Source organism: Cynara cardunculus (assembly GCF_001531365.2).
Source record: "Cynara cardunculus var. scolymus isolate 2C chromosome LG 16, CcrdV1, whole genome shotgun sequence".
NCBI classification, from domain to species: Eukaryota; Viridiplantae; Streptophyta; class Magnoliopsida; order Asterales; family Asteraceae; genus Cynara; species Cynara cardunculus.
Window position 1 is genome coordinate 21,444,264 of NC_037543.1, and position 21,665 is coordinate 21,465,928.

General features: G+C 34.4%; 2 protein-coding genes and 1 long non-coding RNA gene across 4 annotated transcripts; 2 read left to right on the forward strand and 1 right to left on the reverse strand.

Annotated features, from left to right (window-relative positions):
- Positions 1-10,470: 10,470 nt before the first annotated feature.
- On the forward strand, positions 10,471-13,731 carry LOC112529476 (probable WRKY transcription factor 46). The gene is made up of 3 exons (XM_025140774.1): positions 10,471-11,736; positions 11,869-11,997; positions 12,835-13,731. The coding sequence occupies exons 1-3, from the start codon at positions 11,477-11,479 to the stop codon at positions 13,376-13,378; spliced, it is 933 nt and encodes a 310-aa protein (XP_024996542.1). The 5' UTR covers positions 10,471-11,476; the 3' UTR covers positions 13,379-13,731.
- A 1,572-nt stretch (positions 13,732-15,303) lies between these two features.
- Positions 15,304-17,910, forward strand: LOC112529505. Its single transcript, XR_003070935.1, has 2 exons — positions 15,304-15,465; positions 17,581-17,910. It is a non-coding gene; the product is annotated as an uncharacterized LOC112529505 (long non-coding RNA).
- Positions 17,911-18,676: 766 nt separating this feature from the next.
- On the reverse strand, positions 18,677-21,101 carry LOC112529522 (protein trichome birefringence-like 25). 2 transcript variants are annotated; one of them, XM_025140845.1, is made up of 3 exons: positions 20,845-21,101; positions 20,468-20,751; positions 18,677-19,689 (listed from the first exon to the last, which is right to left on the reverse strand). In XM_025140845.1, the coding sequence occupies exons 1-3, from the start codon at positions 21,077-21,079 to the stop codon at positions 18,910-18,912; spliced, it is 1,299 nt and encodes a 432-aa protein (XP_024996613.1). In that variant the 5' UTR covers positions 21,080-21,101; the 3' UTR covers positions 18,677-18,909. The 2 variants fall into 2 exon arrangements, with proteins under 2 accessions (XP_024996613.1, XP_024996612.1); XM_025140844.1 differs by having other exon boundaries at positions 20,468-20,757.
- Between the last annotated feature and the right edge of the window lie 564 nt (positions 21,102-21,665).

Consider the following 21,665-nt stretch of genomic DNA (forward strand, 5'->3'; position numbering starts at 1 on the left):
AGTCACCAACACGCCCTGGGTATCACAATCTTAACTTATCACCCACTTGTCCGGGTAGTGTTTTATACTGGTCGTGACTTACTAGTCAAATGCCCATCCTTAAATCATCAAACTTTAGTATGGAAAAGCATGCTAGAGTTATTCGAAACGTTATTACACACATAGCATGCAACTGATCATAAAACGTCATACATGTAAAACATATCATGTATGTAAACTGAAACATCATGCGTTTGTACCACCAYCATATAAATCGTATAATGCTTGAAAATAAATTTATACATAGGTATGCATCCCATTGTAAGTCTCATGAAGACTCACCTGATAGCGTTGATTGCTTAGTTAATGGCGCTGAGTGGTAACCTACAATTTATAGTAGCGAATAGCACATAAACGATAAATTCCTCAAAAGACTATAAAAGTCATTTTACGGTCGACTATTCGCTTGCTATTCTAAAAGTCTTATCGAACCATCGGGGCTAAGGATGAAACTCTAAGGCTGCCTCGGTGCTAAGTCTTGGAGAGGACCAGAGCCTCTGTGGATGACCAGAGCCTCTGTGGTATCGACCAGAGCCTCTGTGGTATCAACCAGAGCTTCTGTGGTCTCTCTCTCTTCCAGAGCTTCTGGTCTCACGACCAGAGCCTCTGGTTCCAAATCATAAGAAAATAATACAATCGCCAAGGGCCGGAGCCCCTCTGTGGTCTCTCTCACAAAGCTTCTGGTTGAACCATACTTAGAATAATAATACCATACCAAGGGCCAGAGCCCCTCTGTGGTCCCTCATGCAGAGCCTCTGTCTAACACAACTTGACACATAGCTCTCACGCAGAGCCTCTGTCTAACATAACTTGACACAGAGCTCTCACGCACAGCCTCTGTCTAACATAACTTGATACATAGCTCTTTTGTAGAGTTTCACTATAACATAACTTGATACGAAGCTCTCATACAGAGCTTCTGACTAGCATGACACAAAGCTCTCATGCAGAGCTTCTGTCTAACACACTTGATACAGAGCTCTTATGCAGAGCTTCTGTGTAACATTCTCTAAGGTGGCTTCTAAGCAGGATGCGATACAGCGTGTTTAACAAATGAAATCTAATCCTTGAAATCGAACCCTAAAACACATTCTAGGGTCTATACAGGGCCAAAGTCATAGCTAAACATCATGAATTTGGTCGAGTGTTTACCTCTAAACGACGAGAAGTAGGGGGTTTCTTGTTGGTTTGAACTCCGGCTTCTCTCTTTCAAGCTCAACGATTCCCTTCTTCTCCCAAAAGAATAACGACCTTAACCTGGTGCCCTTAATTTATACTCACACGATTTGGCCTATTAGTTGACCAAATAGGCAGAATCCCGAGTTTTGGGCTGGGAACTGCTCTCTTCCACAGCCTGCAACCATGTAGGTCACAGTTTCCTCTTATGGACCAGGCACCGCCTGATCCTCTGCTGCTTCTCCCTAGTTGGCAGCAGGCTCCCCCTCGAATTGGAGCCTTCAGCCATCAGCCGTAAGTGAAACAAATTGACTTATTTCAAATTTCTAACTTTTATTTAACATATATATATATATATGTATATTCATAAATAAAATAGAAATAATAATAAAGATGCCTTATTTTATTCCTCGAAATTTTTGGGTTTTACAATATATATATACAGGGTTCTATTCAAGGAAGAATTGTTAGTTTGTGATAACTGTGAAATTCAATCTCAACTACAAATCAATGGATAAATTAGGAAACTAATATTTTTGGTAATTTGACTTACAATTTTAAATTAAGGGCATTTTAAGTATTTTAAATTTTTTATATCTCATCTCTCTCTCTCTCCTACCTCCAGCCTATGGCTTTCGTTAAACCTTATTCTGGGGAACACCATGTAATACTTAAAATACACCAAGATACATAATGTGATACCCAAAACACATCAAGTAAACTTTAAGACTGTTAAATGAGATACATATAGACGATCCATGCTGTGATACCCATAATACATAGAAGATGCATTGTGATACCCAATGTAGTACCAATTAGGGTACCACTGTGATACCTACTGTGTTACCAGTCACACCAACTATATTACCACTGTGATACTAAACCTTAGTACACAAAATCTTCGATTTCTAGCCAACAATTTTACCAAAAAGAAACGTTGCAGACCTTCGATATCGATAATTTTCTTTCATGTAGAATCTTCGATTTTTCGATTTTCCGGATCTGTATTTTTTTGGAAATTTTCTTTGATGCAGACATTTGATATCTGGATGTTTTCAGATCTAATCTATGGAGATGGAGAGATGCAGACCTTTGATATTTGGATGTTTTCGGATCTAATTTCGATGGAGATGGAGATATGGATTCGTTCAAGATCTCGATCGGATGTTGGCTCCTTCTTGCACAACGGCCGACAGGGTTGGCATGGAGATGACCACCGAGGTGGAGAGTTCTCCCGGATGGAAGGTGTTGTAGGGTGATCGATGAGGGCATTTGAGGGGGAGTCGAGGGGAGTGTCGATGTAGTTTGGTGGTCAGTAGCGGAGATGGGGTCAGACAAGATGACCGGAGGAGACCACCGAATTTTGGTCCGAGTGTGTGTGTATATATAATAATAATAATAATAATAATAATAATAATAATAAAGTAATGAATCTAATTAAAGTAAATTGGAATATTAAACTAACTAAAGTAAACAAAATAATCAACCCAAATTACTAATTTACCTTTTTATTTTATTTTAAGAAAAAGATTAATTATCTTAAATGATTGGCTCACGTCGGGATCTCACAGTTACCACAAACTAACTAGTTCTCATTTGATTAACCCCATATATATATATATATATATATATATATATAGTGTGTACACTATTATGGTTGATGTAATATCTATTTTATTTAAACAAAAACTATAAAATTTACAGTTGTATTAAAAATTAGATTAATTTTTATAATAAAATGTTACATCATGTTTTCTTACATAACATACCATATCATATCATATCATATCATATCATATCATATCATAAAACCCCTCAATAATCCAAAATTGAGCCATGTAGGTGTGAACACACAAAATTAAAGTATTATACAAAGTATGAGTGCATTGCATTGCATTGGTGAGTAACTAAAACTAATCATCACATTTATGCTTTGGATTTAAATATGTTAAACAAAAACACATTGTTGTAAAATATACAACTTTTAATACATGTGTTTTATAAATCTTGTAGAATTTAATTATCTCCATTTTAAAACCATAAAACTAAATTACGGTTAAAGAAACATATAAAAGGTAGAAAATGTGACATTGATGGATGCAACTTTCATTATCTCTTTATTAAGAAAGAACAAATTGCATGAAAAAGTAATGTACTTAAATTTGATTCCTATTTTTAATAACATATTTTCAGAACTTTCATTTTGGTACCTAGATGTAAAGATTTCAGAACTTTCTTTAAACAATTATCTCAAATTTAAAAGGAAAAAAAAAGTGTTTTTCACGATAGACATCAAATCAGTAGTATGAAATTATCGTTTTTTGTTGATACAAGTGATGACAAGTGCTCGGTAGCATTAATTAAAGTTATTAAATAATTGAATTTATTGAGTAATATTATATATGTTTATAATTTATTCAAAAAGATAGATCGGAACAAATTGCAAGGAATGACAAATTAATAATGCACTTTTGCTTCATTTTCTAGTTTGATTATCAAACTTAATAATCATCGTGAAAAAGTTCAAAACTTTCCAAAATTGTTATAAAAAACGTCAAATATTACAAACTATTAGAAAAATGAACCCACTTTGTTAAAACGTTGCTGGTTTTTTTGTTCAAATACATATATAAAATATAAAATAGCTAAAAGAGGGCAAATTGAATTACAAGTCTATTCTTGTCTTGGAGAATATGCACTTTCTGTTATAGGAAAAAACAAAATAGAAAGCAGTAACCATAAGAGTGGTGTCTGATTGGTTTGAGCCTTGTTACAAAGATCAAAAGTACCAGGAGGTCCCAAGTTCAAATCTAAGGAGAAATAAAAATCCCCTTGTGACCACAGAGGTTCAAATGCAGTGACTCCGGACTATTTGCAAAGCAGGTGATCGCCATGGGATTAGTCGGCTCGCATAACTAGTTGGATATCCATGTTAATAAAAAAACAGTAAATAGAGATAATTCATTTATAATTCTTATTAATTATAAGTCCTATAAATATGTATGTGTTTACAATGAAAATAAAACATTTGTTATGGTAAATTATAACTTTTGAAAATTATTCTCTCAGTCGCTTCATTTTGATTGGATCCAGTTTTTTTTTTCTTCAAATAGTGACACCATTTGACTATATGAAAAATAATATAAGAATTTTTTTTCAAACAATGACACCGTTTGACTATAAGAAACAAATATACATAATTTTTTTTTAAACAGTGGCACCATTCCAGGGAACTTTCCATATTATATCAGAGTTACTTGGAACATATTACAACTTTATAAACATTTAAAAAAAATCATAAAGTAATTTTGTAAAAAAAAAACCCTTCTTGAAATAATTAGGGTAAATTACATGAAAAAATAACGTATTTAACTTGATTCCTATTTTGGTAACGTATTTTTAGAACTTTCATTTTGCTACCTAAGTACCTGGGTAACCGGTTGAAACATTAACTGAGTATCATGCTGATATGAAGAGTGATATGATATCCAACTCAGTATTATTTGCTAACGTGGTTAGTGACATAATTTTTTTTTAAATCTAAAATCAGTCTCCAACCATTTATCTGGTATAACTTAACATTATTTGAGTAGCATACTTATAAGTTTGCGAATTATGTAGAGACAATTTTAATAACCGTAGATGGATTTTGTATTTATTCATTGAATTCGACATTTTGTTGTTTATTTTATATCGTTATTTTATATTTAATATTCTTTTAAAATATAAAATAAAAGTCTCTTCATATGTTGTCCACTTGCTATTATATATGTATATGTATATGTATATATATTTATCCTATCAAATGTCTAATCCAAAAAATTGAAGTTAAGATTACACTTATTATAGATATATTATGTAAATTTTTCCCTTTAAGTTTATATAATACTTTTAAGTATATATATCTATATAGAGGAGCATTAAAATAAAAATCATCTAATTTATTTAAACCGTAAAAATCATATTCAACCAATCATAATTTTTCATTTTGTTCATTTTTTTTTGTAATTATGAGAGTTTGATTAACCATTTTTATTGTGGAGAGTGTTAATCATGGATATTATCATTTTTATTATTTTAATTTTAGAGAAATACATGAAACAATTTCATTAAATATTATATGAGACAATTTCATAACCATATATGAAACAAATTCATCAAAAAAAGTATTATATGAAATAATTTCACAAGATTAAACAATTTAATGAAAAAATTTCGTAAGATTAAACAATAAAATCGACGTATGAAAATGGTTTGTACGGTTTGTAGAAATGGGGGTGGTTTTCATTTGATCACTCATATATATATATATATATATATATATATATGGAGCTCGAACGCATGAGATATGATTGATTTAACACAGGCGCGCAAGACACCATGCAGAGCCTCTTGTTTGCCTATACAAAGCTCTGCATGAAGGCATTTCTGGTCCGTCTTGGTTGCTCTGGTCCATCTCTAATCCTCCCTCTCGTCTTCTTTGATACACAAATTAGCACCGAAGGCTTCTGTCCAACAACATTGCATTGGCCTCTACGATGCTTCTGGTCATGAAATATTTGGAGTTTGGGAAAACTCAAAACATGAACATTGTAGATTAGTGTGTTAGCTGTCCATAGAGATTAGATTCAACTTCTTTGGAGCTCGGAGGCATAAGATATGATCGATTTAGCACAGACGTGCATATCTGTCGAGCAACTTCTGGTTCAACGTTTTAGCTTTTGGTCGAGGACGTATAATGATTCGATACAGAGCTCTGGTTCTTTGATACAGAGCTCTGGTATTTCAATACAGAGAAGCTCTGGTTCTTCGGTTACGAATCAAATTTGGCTCGATACACAACAACTTTGCTTCAACACACTACATTTAACTTCAATGATACTTCAATGATCATTTATATTTGTAAGATAAGTTTCCTGACATTATTTTATTTATTTAAATTACCCCATGGAATACACGGGTTCGAATATAATATATATATATATAGATATAGATATATATATATATATCAAATTGTACATTTTACATAAAAACTTGTACCTTATTTTAATATGTGGGGTTCATACCTCAAGTGGGTCATTTGCCACGTGGAGAGATTGGGGAAGCCAGAAAAGGGCCAAAAAAAAGAGAAATATTTAGTGGGGGTATTAAAACATGAATTATTTTAATCGTTGTTGTATAAAAATCATATAAATACGATATTTGATTGATAAAAAATATGAAAGTTAAAATTTTATTTATCTACTTACTCACGTTCCAATCTTTTTAAAGGCCTTGTTACATTCAAAATTTTTGATTGTATTGCATAAATGAGTTAACAGATAATATATGTTAAGAACAAAAATGGGATAAACCTAAAACGATAAACAATCTAAAACTAAACCTAAACCGTTAATAATTTGAACATAAAACAAACAATTAATGGTTCGAACCTAAATAATTTCGGCTGTAATTTTACACAAGTCGATAAAAAAGACCCTAAACACATGTAAATTTGGGGCCCAAACTTTCCGGAGCCCTGTTCAAAATCTCACATTTAACATGCTAAGGGACGACTCTGTATCTACCTTTGGATCAAGAGAAGATCAAGTCTGTTTTGGACTGGGAAATGCTGAAGGAGAGAACATTCAACAGTAGTGAAGTCAGATGCTTGAAGCAATTTTTTTACGACAAGTTACATGTTCATTTCATTTGTAAACCGATTTTAGATTGTGAACTAGAATTACAAAGAAAAGTGTCGCACGTGTCTCTAGATATCCACATTCATCACAAATAATAAAGGTAAATATTCATTAACTATTCATAATAAATACCATTTATTCATAATGAATAACTCGTAAATATACGAGACATGTGACACGCTCCCCTTTGTCATATGATTTTCTACTAATAAAAATATTAAAGTTGATTTGGCAAATATTTATGTTCTTTGATTTACAACCCCTTTAAAAGTTACAACCCTTACAACCAAAATCTTAACAATTGATTTCATAATCAACGGTTATAATAGATGTGGGTTTAAATACTTTCAGTTAGAAAAAACAAAAAATATAAAAAACCGCTTTGCCATTAATCCAACGGCTAAAACGAGGGTTGCAAAAAGTTATAAGATTTACATGAGTTGCAAATTAACCTTGACTTGTGTGTGTGTGTGTGTTACACCTTTTATTATTATGGTTGCATTTTTGTTACACTTTTTGTCCATTTGACTAACTTTTCTGAGTTAATGAACCTTTTTAACGGGAGATAGTCAAAGGGACCGGAAGTGTAACAAAATAACAACCATATTAAACAAAAGTGTAATTATTTCAAAATCAAACGAAATCAACCGTTAGATGTTTGGATGTTCGATCATTTGATATTGAATCGTTAGAATCAAATACCCAGATGACACATCCAAACACCACATTAGATTAACTGGAATAAGATCATAAAAGTCCGTTTGGTTTGCATGATTGTTTTAGAGGGATTTGGATTGAAATGGATTTGAAATCATTGGTGTGTTTGGTTTGTAGGATTTGGAATGGAATTGGATTCTACTATTTATAAAAGAATTATAAAAATAATTAAATTACATTTTTATTAATCGATTATTACAAAACAAATATTTTTAAAACTTTATTTCATACAATCCTATGAAATCCCGTGAAATTCTGAGCACGCCTAAAGATTTCAAACTCCTATATTTCTAGAATTTCAGTTAAATCCTAGGATTTCAAATCTGGACAATCCAACAAAAATAAACATGTGATTGAAATGGATTTGAAATCCAAATCTCCCAAATCCATTATATTTCTGCAAACCAAACGAGACTTAAGGGTGCGTTTGGTACACTGGACAGTGACAGAACAGAACATGACAAAGATCCCTGTCCCATGTTTGGCAGGAATTTTATGTGAAATAGACAGGAACAGGGTGGAACAAAGTGGAATAGGCATGTTCCACTCCTACCCCATGGAACAGGGTGGAACAAGGTGGCACAGACTTATATTTTACCAATATAACATCGAAATAAAACTTAATTCTCTTCTAAAACATCAAATAAGTCTTTCTTTTACATTTTATTCATTCTTTAAATTTTATTTATTGTATTTTATGTTTCTTAAACTTTCATTTTACTGTCCTCTAAATATTATTTTTATACGGTTTCTATATTTTTATTAATTTATGTAATTTATTATATATTCATCCCTATAGTTTATTAATTTATGGAATACAAGTTTTGTGAATGTGATGATACTATATGGGATCACTAGCCAAATTGTTTTCTTGATGCTCGTATTTTATTTACTATTTGATATTTAATCTATTTTAATTGATTGTGCGCTTGTTGGTAGTAGTTTTTTTCTTAGGGGCTGTTTACTTATGACTTAATGGGTTTAATGGGACTTCCGGCTTATTCGCACAGTCAAAATAGAGTGTTTACTTGGAGCTTATTCGCACAGTTCATAACTTATTCACACAGATGGATATGGACTCTTGTCCACATTCAGCCCAAAAAAAGACACACCTACCCCTGGTTTTTAATGAACACTCCTCTCTTCAAGACACGCTTCCCTACCCCTGGTTCTTCTTCCTTTCTGGTTCTTCTTCCCTACCCCTGGTTCTTCTTCCTTTCTGGTTCAACAACAGGTCCCWTCCATCGAGTCTTCTTCGGTTTCTTCTTCRATTTTCAACAAYAGGTCGATTTCTCCAGAGCTCTGCAACCATCATCTCCATCGATACTGTTGCCATCGTCTCCATTCAGATCGAAACCTTCATCTACTTCCAGATCGAAACCTGCATCTTCTTCCAGATCGAAACCTTCATCTCCTTCGTATAGTTTTTTTCCAGATCGAAACCTGCAGCTTCTCTCCTCATCTTTCTCGACTTCGACGCGTCACCAAGAACAAAAACCTAGAATCGAAACCTTAATACCCAAACCCAGCTTCTCTCCTCATTTTTTCCAGATAGAAACCTTGATTTTTCCAGATCGAAACCAAGAACAAAAACCCAGCTTCTCTCCTCATTTTTTCCAGATCMAAACCTTGATTTTTCCARATCRAAACCAAGAACAAAAACCCAGCTTCTCTCCTCATTTTTTCCAGATCGAAACCTTGATTTTTCTTCATTTTTTTGATAAATCTATTAATCTGATGATTTTTGGTTTTAAGGGTAAAACGGTCATTTCTATCTTTCAGATGGTTAATTCAGAAAAAAAAGTAAACAACAATAGATTTTTATCTAGACAGACAAATTTATCCATACAGAACTTAATGAAAAATTTGGTAAACAACCCCTTAGTATGAAATGCATATAGATTTGTTTCGATAATGGATTCTTGATACTTATATTATATTTACCTTTTTCATATAACATTAGTTGATTATGAAATCATGTATTTTTGCAAATATATTTTTGCAAGTAGTAGTGGTTTGATGTAAAGTTATACTTTGCACACCGTATTTGTTAACATTTATATTGATTATTTAGTAAAAAAAACACTAAACAGCTCACTGGGGGTAAATTGGTCATTTTAACAAGTTATGTCCATTCATGTCATGTCTTACCAAATGCTGAACAATTGTCCTGTTCTGTTCTGTTTTGTCTTGTCTTTTGTCCTGTCCTGTCTACGTACCAAACACACCCTAAGAGATTATATTTAGATGCTTTCCAAAAAAAATAGTACATTTAAGGTATGTTTGTTAATAATTTTTAATAAGACTTAATGATATAAAAAATGGTTTATTAAATAAACTTTCAGTGGAAAATTTTATATGGAAACTACGTTTTTCCCAACATGTTCATACCAATTATAAAACACGCTCGTTCTATATATGAAAACCTCTTCTATAGAAAAGCATTCACAATTTATACAGACAAATTAATCCACACAAATCACTTTATCAATATAGGATTTAATGAAAAATCAACCAAAAAGAATTATTGTTTTTTAAAACACATGCAATTGTCTTTTAAAAAGTAATTATGTAATCGAAGAAACATAAGAAAAATGTTATGCATTTATTGAACATTATTAAATTAATTATTTAAAGAAATAAAAATAAAATGGGAATATGATTTAAAAATAAAAATAAATAAAGAATTTGAAGATTAAATCCTATTTTTTCAAAAATAAAAAAAAACATAAAAATTATTTTTTGGACGAATAAAATAATGGGAATGAGCGTAAGCAATGGGTTTCACAATGACCACCCCAATCATCGTCATCTCTCTCTCCTTATCAACTTTTGAATGATGATCAAGGTAACAACGCGGAAGCAGCTTTGAAGATTCTTCATTTCTTCCTTTTCTTTGCTGACTTCCCCAATTACTCTCTTTCATCACGTACAACGATTTTTGATTTTAATAATTAATTGGATATTCTACGAAATTTCTATTTTTTTTAGCATCCTGTGGGGTTCATTCTTGCGTCATGTTCTAGATTGTGTTTCAATTTCCGAAAATTAGATGTGGGTTTGTCCATTTATACCGTTAAACTTGTTTGTTAGAATTTGGGGAAAACTTTAAAATTTCTAGATTGGATTTTGAAAATTACAGAAGGGGGTTTGTAAAATTGTATCATAAAGATTTAGTTTTTTGTTTCGAATTTGAGGAAAATTTTACGCGTTAGATGAAGTTTTATTCCAACAGTAGAATGGGTGAGAAGAATGAGTCGTAATTCAGCATTTCAGTGAATAGTAGTAGAATGCACACAAAGTGTTTGTGTTTATGCGTGAAAGAGAGTGTCTGTGTTAGGCCATATGGGGTCCTTTTATATTGGCCCACCTAGAAATCCCTTGTTTATTAAATTATGAATTAAAATATCCAAGTTAAACTAGAGTGACAAGAAACCAAAAAAGAAAAGAATTCCCCTACAATCACTTGTGTATCATGCATTAAAAATTGTATTTATTCTTGATTTTGAGAATTTCACTTCTGAAAGAGTCTGTTAAGTCTTGGGTTTTTCACATTCTTGATATATATATATACATCTTGCCTCTCCTCTCTTTCCACCCACCTTCCCACTTTCTTTCTCTTTATTTTGCCTCCTCCCTGCAAATCAAACCAACCATATATATCCACTCAATCCAATCTGACAACTTCATAACTATCTTTTAAACTGCCCAAAGTTGCCTTCTGGGCAGTTTTCATTTTGTTGTCCATTTGTCTTTGCATCATCAGTTTAATCCATAAAAGAAGATCATCACTTGATCCTCTCCACACATTCAGCAACAAAACCCAATTTTACTTCGTGTAACACTTTGTTACAATTTCCAAAATGGAAACAGGTCATAAAAGGCCTTTGATCAATGAGTTAACTCAAGGCAAAGAGCTAGCTTACCAGCTTAAAAACCATCTTGACAAAACCATGTCAGCTCAAAATTGTGATTTTCTTGTTGAAAAGATACTTTCTTCCTATGAAAAAGCCCTTTCTATGCTCAATTGGGGCACTGCTTTTGATGAAATCAGTCCAAGAACTGAAGTTTCTGACCCTGCAGATTCCCCTCATCGATGCAACAAGAATGTCTTCAAGAAAAGGTGAGTCTTGAGTCTTGTTATTTGAACTCCATGGGTTTCTTCCAGTTTTTTATTGAAGTTGGGCTTTTTGGTTTCTTATTGGAAATTGGATTTTAGTCTGATTTGGTGGTTTTGTTTTTGAAATTCTTGCAGGAAAACAATGGCTAAATGGAGCGAACAGGTGAAGGTTTGTTCTGGGACCATGGTGGAAGCTCCTCTTAGTGATGGTTATAGTTGGAGAAAATATGGTCAGAAAGATATCTTAGGTGCTAATCATCCAAGGTTAGAAACTTTAAATCCCTGTCTTTCCCCCTTTTTTGTTATTAGAAGTGGTTGCAAACCTTAAGATGTGTTGATTTTATATTGATTGCTAGCTATTTGAGAACAACTCAATAGCAAATCTTGAAAAGTTGTCAAAAAGGGTATATGCAAAGGGTTCAAATGGCTGAAAAATTGTCGAATTTGGGTTCATTTGAATCATCTACATGTGTTTTAATTCGTTAATAGGGGTAGGCGTGAGTACGAGCCAATGGTGTATCAGGCCATCAATATTGTGGCCCCTATTCGACTTAAATATCACAACAAACCAACCTTTTGGAATTTAATGATCAAAGAAAAGCAAGTTGTTGTTAAATTCAGGTTTCTTTTGATATGTATGGCTTCTTTAGGATATAAAAAAGAGTCCGTGGTACGGTTATTTTGCATGAAGTTTGGTTCTTTAAGGAAGAAGGGGGGAACAGGCACACTTGGAGAGCGCAGTACAACGGAGAGTTGTATGCTGCGTTCGGGAAGGATGAATCGCTCCCGAAAAGTAATCATAATATATTTTTGTTGTATAATTGTTCTAAAACCAAATCAAACGGACCCGGTAAATCCCATTTAAGTAGGGTTTGTGGTTCAGATGTACGCAAACCTAAACTTTATTGTAAAGAGTAGAGCACTAGAAGTAGGGTCTGGGTCAGATGTATGCAAACCTAAACTTTATTGTAAAGAGTAGACTAGTAGAAGTAGGGTTTGGGGGTCAAATGTATGCAAACCGGAACTTTATTCTAAATAATAGAGCAGTTGCGTTCGTTTATGTTGTATTATTGTTCTAAATTTAGGTTTTTGAAATTGCAGGGCATATTATAGATGTACTCATAGAAACTTTCAAGGATGTCTGGCAACAAAACAAGTACAAAGATCGGATGAAGATTCGTCGGTCTTTGAAGTAACTTATAAGGGAAGACATACTTGTATTCAAGCTAATCAACTATCGAAAGCATTGGAGAAAAAACCGAAGAAAGAAGAAGTAGAAGAAGAAGGCATGATTCAAGACTCAAAACCGACACAAAAAATGCAGTATGATGATGGGTTTAGCTTCAAAGTGAATAAAGGAATGAATACTAGTGAGGAAGGAGCCTTTCCTTCCTTTTCATTCCCTTCAACACCAATTGAAACTGAGAAGTTGGAGAATCTTATCTATTTAGGATGCGATTCAACGACTTTTATCACCCTTGACCACAACCTCCAGAGTTCGGATTCTGATCTTAGCGAGATGATAAACTCGACACAAAATTCTGGCGAGAATTCGCCTTTGGTGGATTGGGATCTTTCACTTGATTATGTTGATTTCGATAGTAACTTTCATTTTGACATCACCGACTCAGAGATGTTCTCTTGAAAGTACAACTAGTGTTGTTGCTAAAACGAAACGAAACGAAATGAAACAAACCCATTATCCCACTTTGAAAAGCAGTGTCTGTAAAGGGTGAGATGTATGCAGACCACCTGACATCTACTGTTGCCTCTGCAGGTTGTGCTAATAGCAACTTAGGCGAAGAATGAAGAGAATAGATAGAATGTACAAGTTTCCCCATTTTTTTTAGCAATTTCTAGTAGATATGTTTAGTGTAAGCAAGGCACTCAACTACTTTTATTATTCTTCTTGATTGTAAATTATTTTTCAAGACGAATGTTAACGTTGTACGTTTTCAGGGATTTTGCCAATGAATAAAATTGTTCCTTTTAAGGTTATTTTCGAGCTAAATTACTTATATTGCATTGGACGGTCTTTAATAGAATTAGAAATACATCGAACAAAGATATGATTAAAAAAAATTTCAACGGGCCAAGGCCAGAACATATGTGAAAGGTGATAGCCGCTGTTCCAATAGTTTTTTGGGATCGAAGTTGAAAGTAGAGACCATGGTGGCCCTCTTTGAGGAATTTTACCAAACAGTTGGTGTGCAATCAATGATACTTATAAGTTCTTTGAGTTTTTTTTAATTATTATAACTATAAAAATGAATTACTTTAAAGGAAATTTGGAATAACTCCACCAACTTTTCTGTTTTGAATGATTAAATATGAAAAACAAAATAAACCGAACTTATCATCAAATCATTTTTTTGAACAAATAAACTCTGCTTGTAACTAGCTAAAAAGGTTATCAGTTTACCATTCCCAAACCATACCTTATGCAAACCACTTGTAGTCAATGACATTCCTCTCCTCGCTACTTTTCGCTTCCCCATCATCATCCGCTCTCCATCACCGTCCACTGTGTTCTCTGCCATCGATTAGACCAATAAAAAGAGAGGGAGACATATGGCAGGGACAACAACTACAATGGTTGGTGATGGGGAGAGACTCATGATGGGACGTCGAGGGGAAGCAATGGCGTTGAAAGGTTTAAATGACGAATGTGTTTGAGAACAGTAAAACCCCACGGCTTAATTTTTACGGGGTTATATACTTGCAACTTAATAAGCTTAATGGTCTGAATGACTTATTTGCTCACCATATATGAGCGTTCCTTTAAAGGTTAATCGTTAAGCCATTAAACCAAAATGTTTATATGGAATAAGTCAAAACCCTCACTTGTACTCATTAAGCCATCAAAAACAAACTAATACTAGAAATAATCCAACATTTTCTCTTTGCCTCTCTCGACCCCGTTGGTCTCCCTGTCTCGTATTTCAAATTTATCCAGACCGACGACTTAACCCATACAAAAAAAAATAATTAACGGAGATGTTACCTAAAATAGATCAAAATAGAAACAAATTGTTAGGGGTCATTTACCTAAATGCTTACCCGGTAAGTATTTAACGTTAGGAGTCAATACTATAATTTATCTTATTGGGTAAGATTGTAGTACATCAAAACATATCCTATGCAACAATTTATGTGGTAAGCGCTTGCCCGGGTAAGAGTCGTCACCCTTACTTACCGGGTAAGGCTCGTCGCTCACTTACCGGGTAAGACTCGTCACCCTCACTTACCGGCTAAGACTCTCCATCATTATCATCGCTCTTACCGGGTAAGATTCGCTCTTACCGGGTAAGATTCTTGGCCCTTGCCATGTTCATCCAGGAAGGGAAATTATCTCATAAGTACTTGTCAGGTAAGCGTTTAGTAAACGGCTCCTTAGTTTTAGACTTTTAGTAAAGAAATTGTTTTAAAATAAAATGTTAACAAAAGTAGATTATTATTTTATGTTATTTATCTGTAGAAATTGGGCCATGAAATTAGGCCCAGAAAAGTCCACACGATTGGGCTGTGTTTATCTGATCGATTTACGCCCACCTTTTTAACAAATACGGTTATCGAATCGGAGATTATTGGGATTCCTTTTCCGAAGATTGGCGAAGAAGAAGAAGAAGAAGAAAGATGATTTACAGGAAATGGAGTTTGCTAACGGGTCCAGCGGTTTTGTGCGGTGGCGTTGCAGCCGCTGCTCTTGCTGTAAATTTTATCTTCAAACAAGTGAGTAATTGCTAATCTGTTTTGTTTCGTTGAATTCATCAAACCTTTGATTTCTCCTAATTATTGTAAATCGTGGAGTTATACTATTTCTAGAAGTTTGATTCACGTTAATTTGTGGAGTTTGCCGTTTATGATTTCAATTTTGAAATCTTAAACGGAAATTAGGGATTTATATTGTATTAGATCGTTAATTAAAGAGGTCATATATTTGTACCAAATCACCACCAAGCAGGCAAGCAGAGACACATGTTTTTGGAAGTTTTTATTATTATTTTTGTTATTTGTTATTATGGATGATGGAAATCCATGATTATATCTCTCATTCCAATAAATGTAAGAGCCATACCTCGTAATTGAATCTGGAAAATGAGTTTGTCGTCAACTTCCACGGAGATAACATTTAGATTTGGAAAGATTAATTCAGCTAGAGAAAATGTGATAATAGATTCGTAATATATCCATATGAATTGCGTTGGGAAGTTCTAGGTTTCACTGGAAGAGCCATTCCTGTAAAGATGCCTCGGGATGATTGTCTAATATGATAGATTTTGCTTATCAATGTTTGAATGATTGTTTTCGAATTGATTTGGTTAGAAGTATGCTTTTCATGGCGACTGTAAGTAAATCCCTAAAATGCTTAAAATCACAAATCTTATATATTGGATTTCCATCATCCATAAAAAAATGCTTAATAACACAAAATCTTTGAAAGCCGTTAATAAATTCAACAGCTAATGAGTCTCTCTCTTGGGAGTGATTATATGATGATTCGATACAACATAAATCCCTAATTTTCATTTGGTTAGAGAAGATGAATGAATAGCATTCTTTTCGAGGTTTCCAATTGAAATCATAAAGACAAAAACCCACAAAATAAAGTGAATCAAACACCTAGAACTCGATGATTTACAATAATTAGGAGAAATCAAGGGTTTGATGAATTCAAAAGGAAAGGTTTTGCTTTTTACAGTTTGATTGGTAGTCTTGAAATTGATTTGGTTGGAAGTGCGCTCTTCATGGAAACAGTAAGTATACCAATATGGAAGCCAAGCTACATGGAGCAATTTAGTCAAAATTTAATTGTGTGTATTCGGTAGACATAGTTGGAGCTAATGTATCATTTATCAAATTGCAGCACCTTATTGCTTTGATTTGGGCAAAGCTACTTCTGGTGTGTTTGGATTAGAAAAGTGATCTTTATAGCAAGAATAAGTTTTAAGTACAGTCATAAGCCACATGGAGCACCATAGTCGATATTTTAGCTGTGAATTCAGGAGTAATAGTTTGAACAGACTTATCCAATTGAAGCACTTCCTTTGTAACTTTGATTTAAGCAAAGGCACTTTTGGTCAATTAGTAACATAGTCAATGTGAGAATATGTGGAACCCCGTTCGATTACTCTCCAAATGAGTCCTTGAGGAAAGAAGGGAGTTTCCGACATATATTTAGGGACTCCAACAAGCCCCCACCAACGGAGGCTAGATGGGCATAGATTGTCTCGGGGTGTTGAGAAGGGCTAGACATGCACAGATTGCTCGAGATTGTCGAGTCCCTAGAAGGTAAGAGTGCTAAACCTAGACTCTGATACCATGTGGGAATATGTGAAACCCTATTAGATTACTCTCTAAAAGAGACCTTGAGGAGAGACGGGAGGTTCTAACATTTATTAAGGATAAATGGTCAAAGTCTAGCCGATTGGGACTCTTAACGTTCAAATTGTGCAGGCAACAATTAATAGGCATTTCAATGAAGAAATAAGAGAGCCTACAGGAAATTATTAAGGAAATCAGGCTAGTGTCAGAAGATCAGTTATTCTAGAGTTCAAGGAATTCATTTGAGATTTAGGTTTTAATAGAAGATATAAGATAAAGAATGGCATCTGCAACACTAAAAGCTATATGTAGAACTCCAATTCATTTAGGTGGAGGTCAAAATCTTACCTGGAGGTCAACTTTACAAAAAAAAATCATAAAAGGATATTTTGGTCATTTAACATTATTTATTCTGCAAACTAAACAAAAATCTGTATTTTCTGGTTGATGTTATAGGCAAGTTATTGAAGTTGCTTGCCAACATACACATTCTTAGGCGTTGTGTGTTTTCCGTATACGCAGGATCCCTTCGCTAAACCGCCAGGAGAAAAGCAAGGTTCGACATCATCAAGCAAGTAGAACTGATGTCAAGAGGTGACTTCGCATCTCTTCAAGCGATGCCATGTTTTTCCCTTATAAATGTTTATTTTGGTTTGTAATCTGCAGATGTGTTTTCGAAAACCCGACTTCTTTATTTGAATAAATTTTGGTAACTGTTCATTAATCAACATGAACGCATCTAATATTGATTGTTCATTTAGCCTTTTGCATACGTAGGGGCTGCATAAATAGTTTTAAGACTTGGGGATTAAGCCATCTATAATGATTAAGCTGTTTGTATGCGTTAAGTTACTTGGTTGTTTGTTTTTCTACTGAATATAATGATTAAGCTCTTTGTATGCATTAAGATAAATTGTTGTGTGGAGGCCTTACATATAGGGCTGTAAACGAACCGAACGAACACGAACAGAGGCTTGTTCATGTTCGTTTAGCTTAACCGAACAAACGAACACCAACAGAGGCTTATTCATGTTCGTTCGTTCGGCTTAACCGAATAAACACGAACGGTAAACGAACAAAAAAAATTGTGTTCGTGTTCGTGTTCGTTCATTTAGAAATCAGGTGTGTTCGTGTTTGTTTATGTTCTTTTGTTAACATGTTAAACGAACGTAAACGAGCGAACATAAACGAACGAGTTAAACGAATGTAAACGAACAGGTCTAAATGAACATAAACAAACGAACACCAATACTTATCATTCAATTAACTATTACTCGCCAATTATCCATAGTTTAAACATATACAAAACAATCACCATTCATCAACCATCATTAATATATTAATATTTAAAAGGCTCACTACTTAAAAGGCTTTTTAAAATTTGAATTCAAACTAAATAAATAGAAGTTATATATTAAAATTAATATATAAACGAACATAAACAAATGTAAATGAACGAACAAGACTCTTGTTCATGTTCGTTCGTTTAACTAAACGAACAAAAAAATTTGTTCATGTTCGTTCGTTTATGTTCCCGGGCAAGATTATCGGGTAAGATTCTTCATCTTTGCCATACTTACCTGATAAGGTAAGTAGGTATGGTGAATGGTACCTGGTAAGCGGTGGTAAATGACCCATTAGACTCGTAACCTCTCCCTTTCATACTTTTCACTAGTCGAGAATCTTAATGAAAACAATCACTCTACTCTTCAGGTAAAAGGTAAGATGTACGTGTTATACCCCAGGTTACGTATATATTACCTGGTGTCTGAGTGAGATACAATCTATATTTGCTTCAGAAAGTACAATGAAACCATGAGTCAAAACCTGTACCAAAAGAACTTCCCATCTTTAACCTCTAAGCAATATGTTCATAAGTAAATCATTCCATGAGTCAATTGGCCCAGGCAAGCACCAATGCAAACAATCATTTTGAACTTTAGATTTCGTATCTTTCCCGTCAAACGGATGAAATGCGCGGTATGGGCCTGGGTGCCCATCGGGCCTCAGCAACGACAAATGGGTCGTATCAAACAGTTTCAAAGTCGACCCTTTTCTCGATGGGTTCATAGCCCCAACCGCCTTCATTTCTTCCAATTCCACATCTCTCATTATCGTGTCGATGTATCTAAGTTCGATCTCTCCTTCTTTGAATGGAACCGTCCGATTACAATATCCTCCGGTGTTCCACTCTCCGTTCTCGAAATGATCGGGTATCGTGGTCCGAAGCAAGGCGTGAACCGTGTGGTCCGACCTCATGATGAAGTTGAGAGCCGTTTGCAAAGCTTTACGGTACGCGTAAACGAATCCGAGTTCCGATACGTTCTCTTTCTTACAATTGTGACACCCTACAATCGTGTTGTTCTCATAGTAGATTGCGGTTTTCAAGAACCATTGCCCGGCCCCCATGTGTATGTAGTCAAAGTTACCGAATTCGTTGGCCCATTCCGAGTCGGGCTCATCGAGATGGAGTCGGACTGCGCCTGATGCATGCCCATCGTTGTCTTCAAAGATTTTGGCTTGCGTTAGAAAAGGTGACCAAATTACTGAAAGCGTGAACTTATGTGAATCGAAAAACCATCTTTTGCTTCTGTATTCTTCGTCGTGGTACACCTCGATCGGTTGTTCCACCTGCAAACTTAACCATACGCATCTTCACGAACTTTCCGATGATCTCTTAAAACCAAAGCAGACGAACTTTCCGATGATCGGTTGGATTTTCTACTAATTATTTTGGGAGTTTTATTTTGAAGAAATTCACAATCTCTCTCATGTTCTCTTAATTTTGGAATTTTTTTTTAGAGAATATGTTGAAGATGTTGTTATAATCTAGTTTTTTTGAAAGGTTTCAATAAGCTCTACGAGTTATTTTTTCCAATCATACCCTCTTATATTTTTCCCATTGTCATTTTAAGGTCATTTACAGTTTCATCTGGTTTATATTTGTCCCAAATTAAATGTCCACATTTCTATTTTAATTTCTCCTAAACAAGTGTCCATTTTCAAGAGTAAATTTTCGTTTATCATTCTATTCTTAATTATGAGATGAAGAAAAGTTCTCTTTTATTGTCAAGTGTAAAAATATAATTTAATTATTTAAAAAGTGTAATAATTACTTATAAAATTGTATCAAATTACCTTTTCCAATTATGTATCACTCTCAACTTAGGAGCTGTTTATCAAACATTTATCCATTAAGTCTTTACCGGTAAAATTTAACACTCTTATTTACTTATTGAGTAAGATTTTTGTCCATCAAAATAATATCGTATGCAACAATTTACCTGGTAACTGCTTACTATGGTAAGAGTCGTCGCCTTCATTAACCAAACGTTTGGTAAACGACCCCTTAGTTTATAACAAATTACTCTAAACTTTTCAGCCAAAAATGTGACGACGAGTGCCATACCTGAGAAAGAACACAAAGCAAGGACTGGACATGGTTACGTGAGATTGAATCGCCAATGAACGCCATCGATTTCTTCCTCATTAAATCCAGAAATCTTTGGGGGTCGAATGTCGGCAACTCGCAGTCTCGGGGTCGCCACCTCCAGTATATATACCCGGAATCTGGCCGCCCATTTTTCATACAATTCTGATGATGTTCGATTGTATGGCAGCTCCGGTTGGTGTATCGTGGACCGCTGGGATCCCTAATCCATTCGCCCACGAATATATCACACCTTGATGAACCTACCACTTTAGTAATGAATTATAGGAACACAATTGAAATTATTTATCGTAATTTACTCCAAGAAAAGTGAATGAAGGAAAACAGACACGTACTGTCGTCATCTCCGGTAACATTCGCCGGAATTTGGCCGGAAAGTGTGAAATTAGCGGCCACAGACGGCGGTGAGGGACTAATACTACTGGCATCATCATCATCAGCAACAAGCGGAATGACAGGTGAAATCTGAAGAAAACTTAAGAAATAGATGCGATAAGCAAAAGCCATAAGAATCAAACAAGCAACGATCTTAAGATACATCTTAATTTCCGGAATTGTGGTGGTTTTCATGTCTGTAGAAGCAGATGATGAAATGGGCATTTGGGGATAAAAGGAAAAGAGGTATGAATATGATAGTGTGGTGTGGGGCATGTGTTTGTGGTTGGATTTTAGTTTGATGGTTGAGTAAAGGAGGCATTTAACATGGTGTGGGTAATCGATTTCGAGTTGGTATTTCTCTTTTTTTTATATAAGATTTTTCGATATATCGAATATATATAGTGCATGGAAATACATCAAACCCAAGCTATATTTCTTTGAATGCTCTTTTTCTAATCAGGTTTGGAATGGTCTTAAACCCAAGCTGAACCTTTCTAATGTTTCGGATGAGTGGACTAATATCATGAGAGTCTTCTAGCAAATCACAAAAGACAAGACCATCTAGTCTATTATTCGCAAATTAGTGCTTGCTAGAGCCGTCTACCATGTTTAGCAGGAAAGAAACGACCGTATCTTCAAAAATAAAAGATCTTATGACATGGTAGTCATGTTCATCCCTGATGATATCCGGTTCAGACTGATTGGCCTTACCATGAAGCCTTCCCCGAACGTTGTCCATGCTAAGCTTGTTTGAATCTTCCTCAGTGGTTGGTTCCTT

Excerpts from the sequence above, each read along its gene's own strand:
- LOC112529522 (XM_025140844.1), bottom strand. The coding sequence starts at position 21,079 with ATGAAAACCACCACAATTCCGGAAATTAAGATGTATCTTAAGATCGTT. Across the intron at positions 20,758-20,844 it reads TGTTACCGGAGATGACGACA|TGGTAGGTTCATCAAGGTGT; the intron begins GTACGTGTCTGT and ends TCATTACTAAAG. Across the intron at positions 19,690-20,467 it reads TGCTTTGTGTTCTTTCTCAG|GTGGAACAACCGATCGAGGT; the intron begins GTATGGCACTCG and ends TTAAGTTTGCAG.
- LOC112529476 (XM_025140774.1), top strand. The coding sequence starts at position 11,477 with ATGGAAACAGGTCATAAAAGGCCTTTGATCAATGAGTTAACTCAAGGC. Across the intron at positions 11,737-11,868 it reads AAGAATGTCTTCAAGAAAAG|GAAAACAATGGCTAAATGGA; the intron begins GTGAGTCTTGAG and ends AAATTCTTGCAG. Across the intron at positions 11,998-12,834 it reads TTAGGTGCTAATCATCCAAG|GGCATATTATAGATGTACTC; the intron begins GTTAGAAACTTT and ends TTGAAATTGCAG.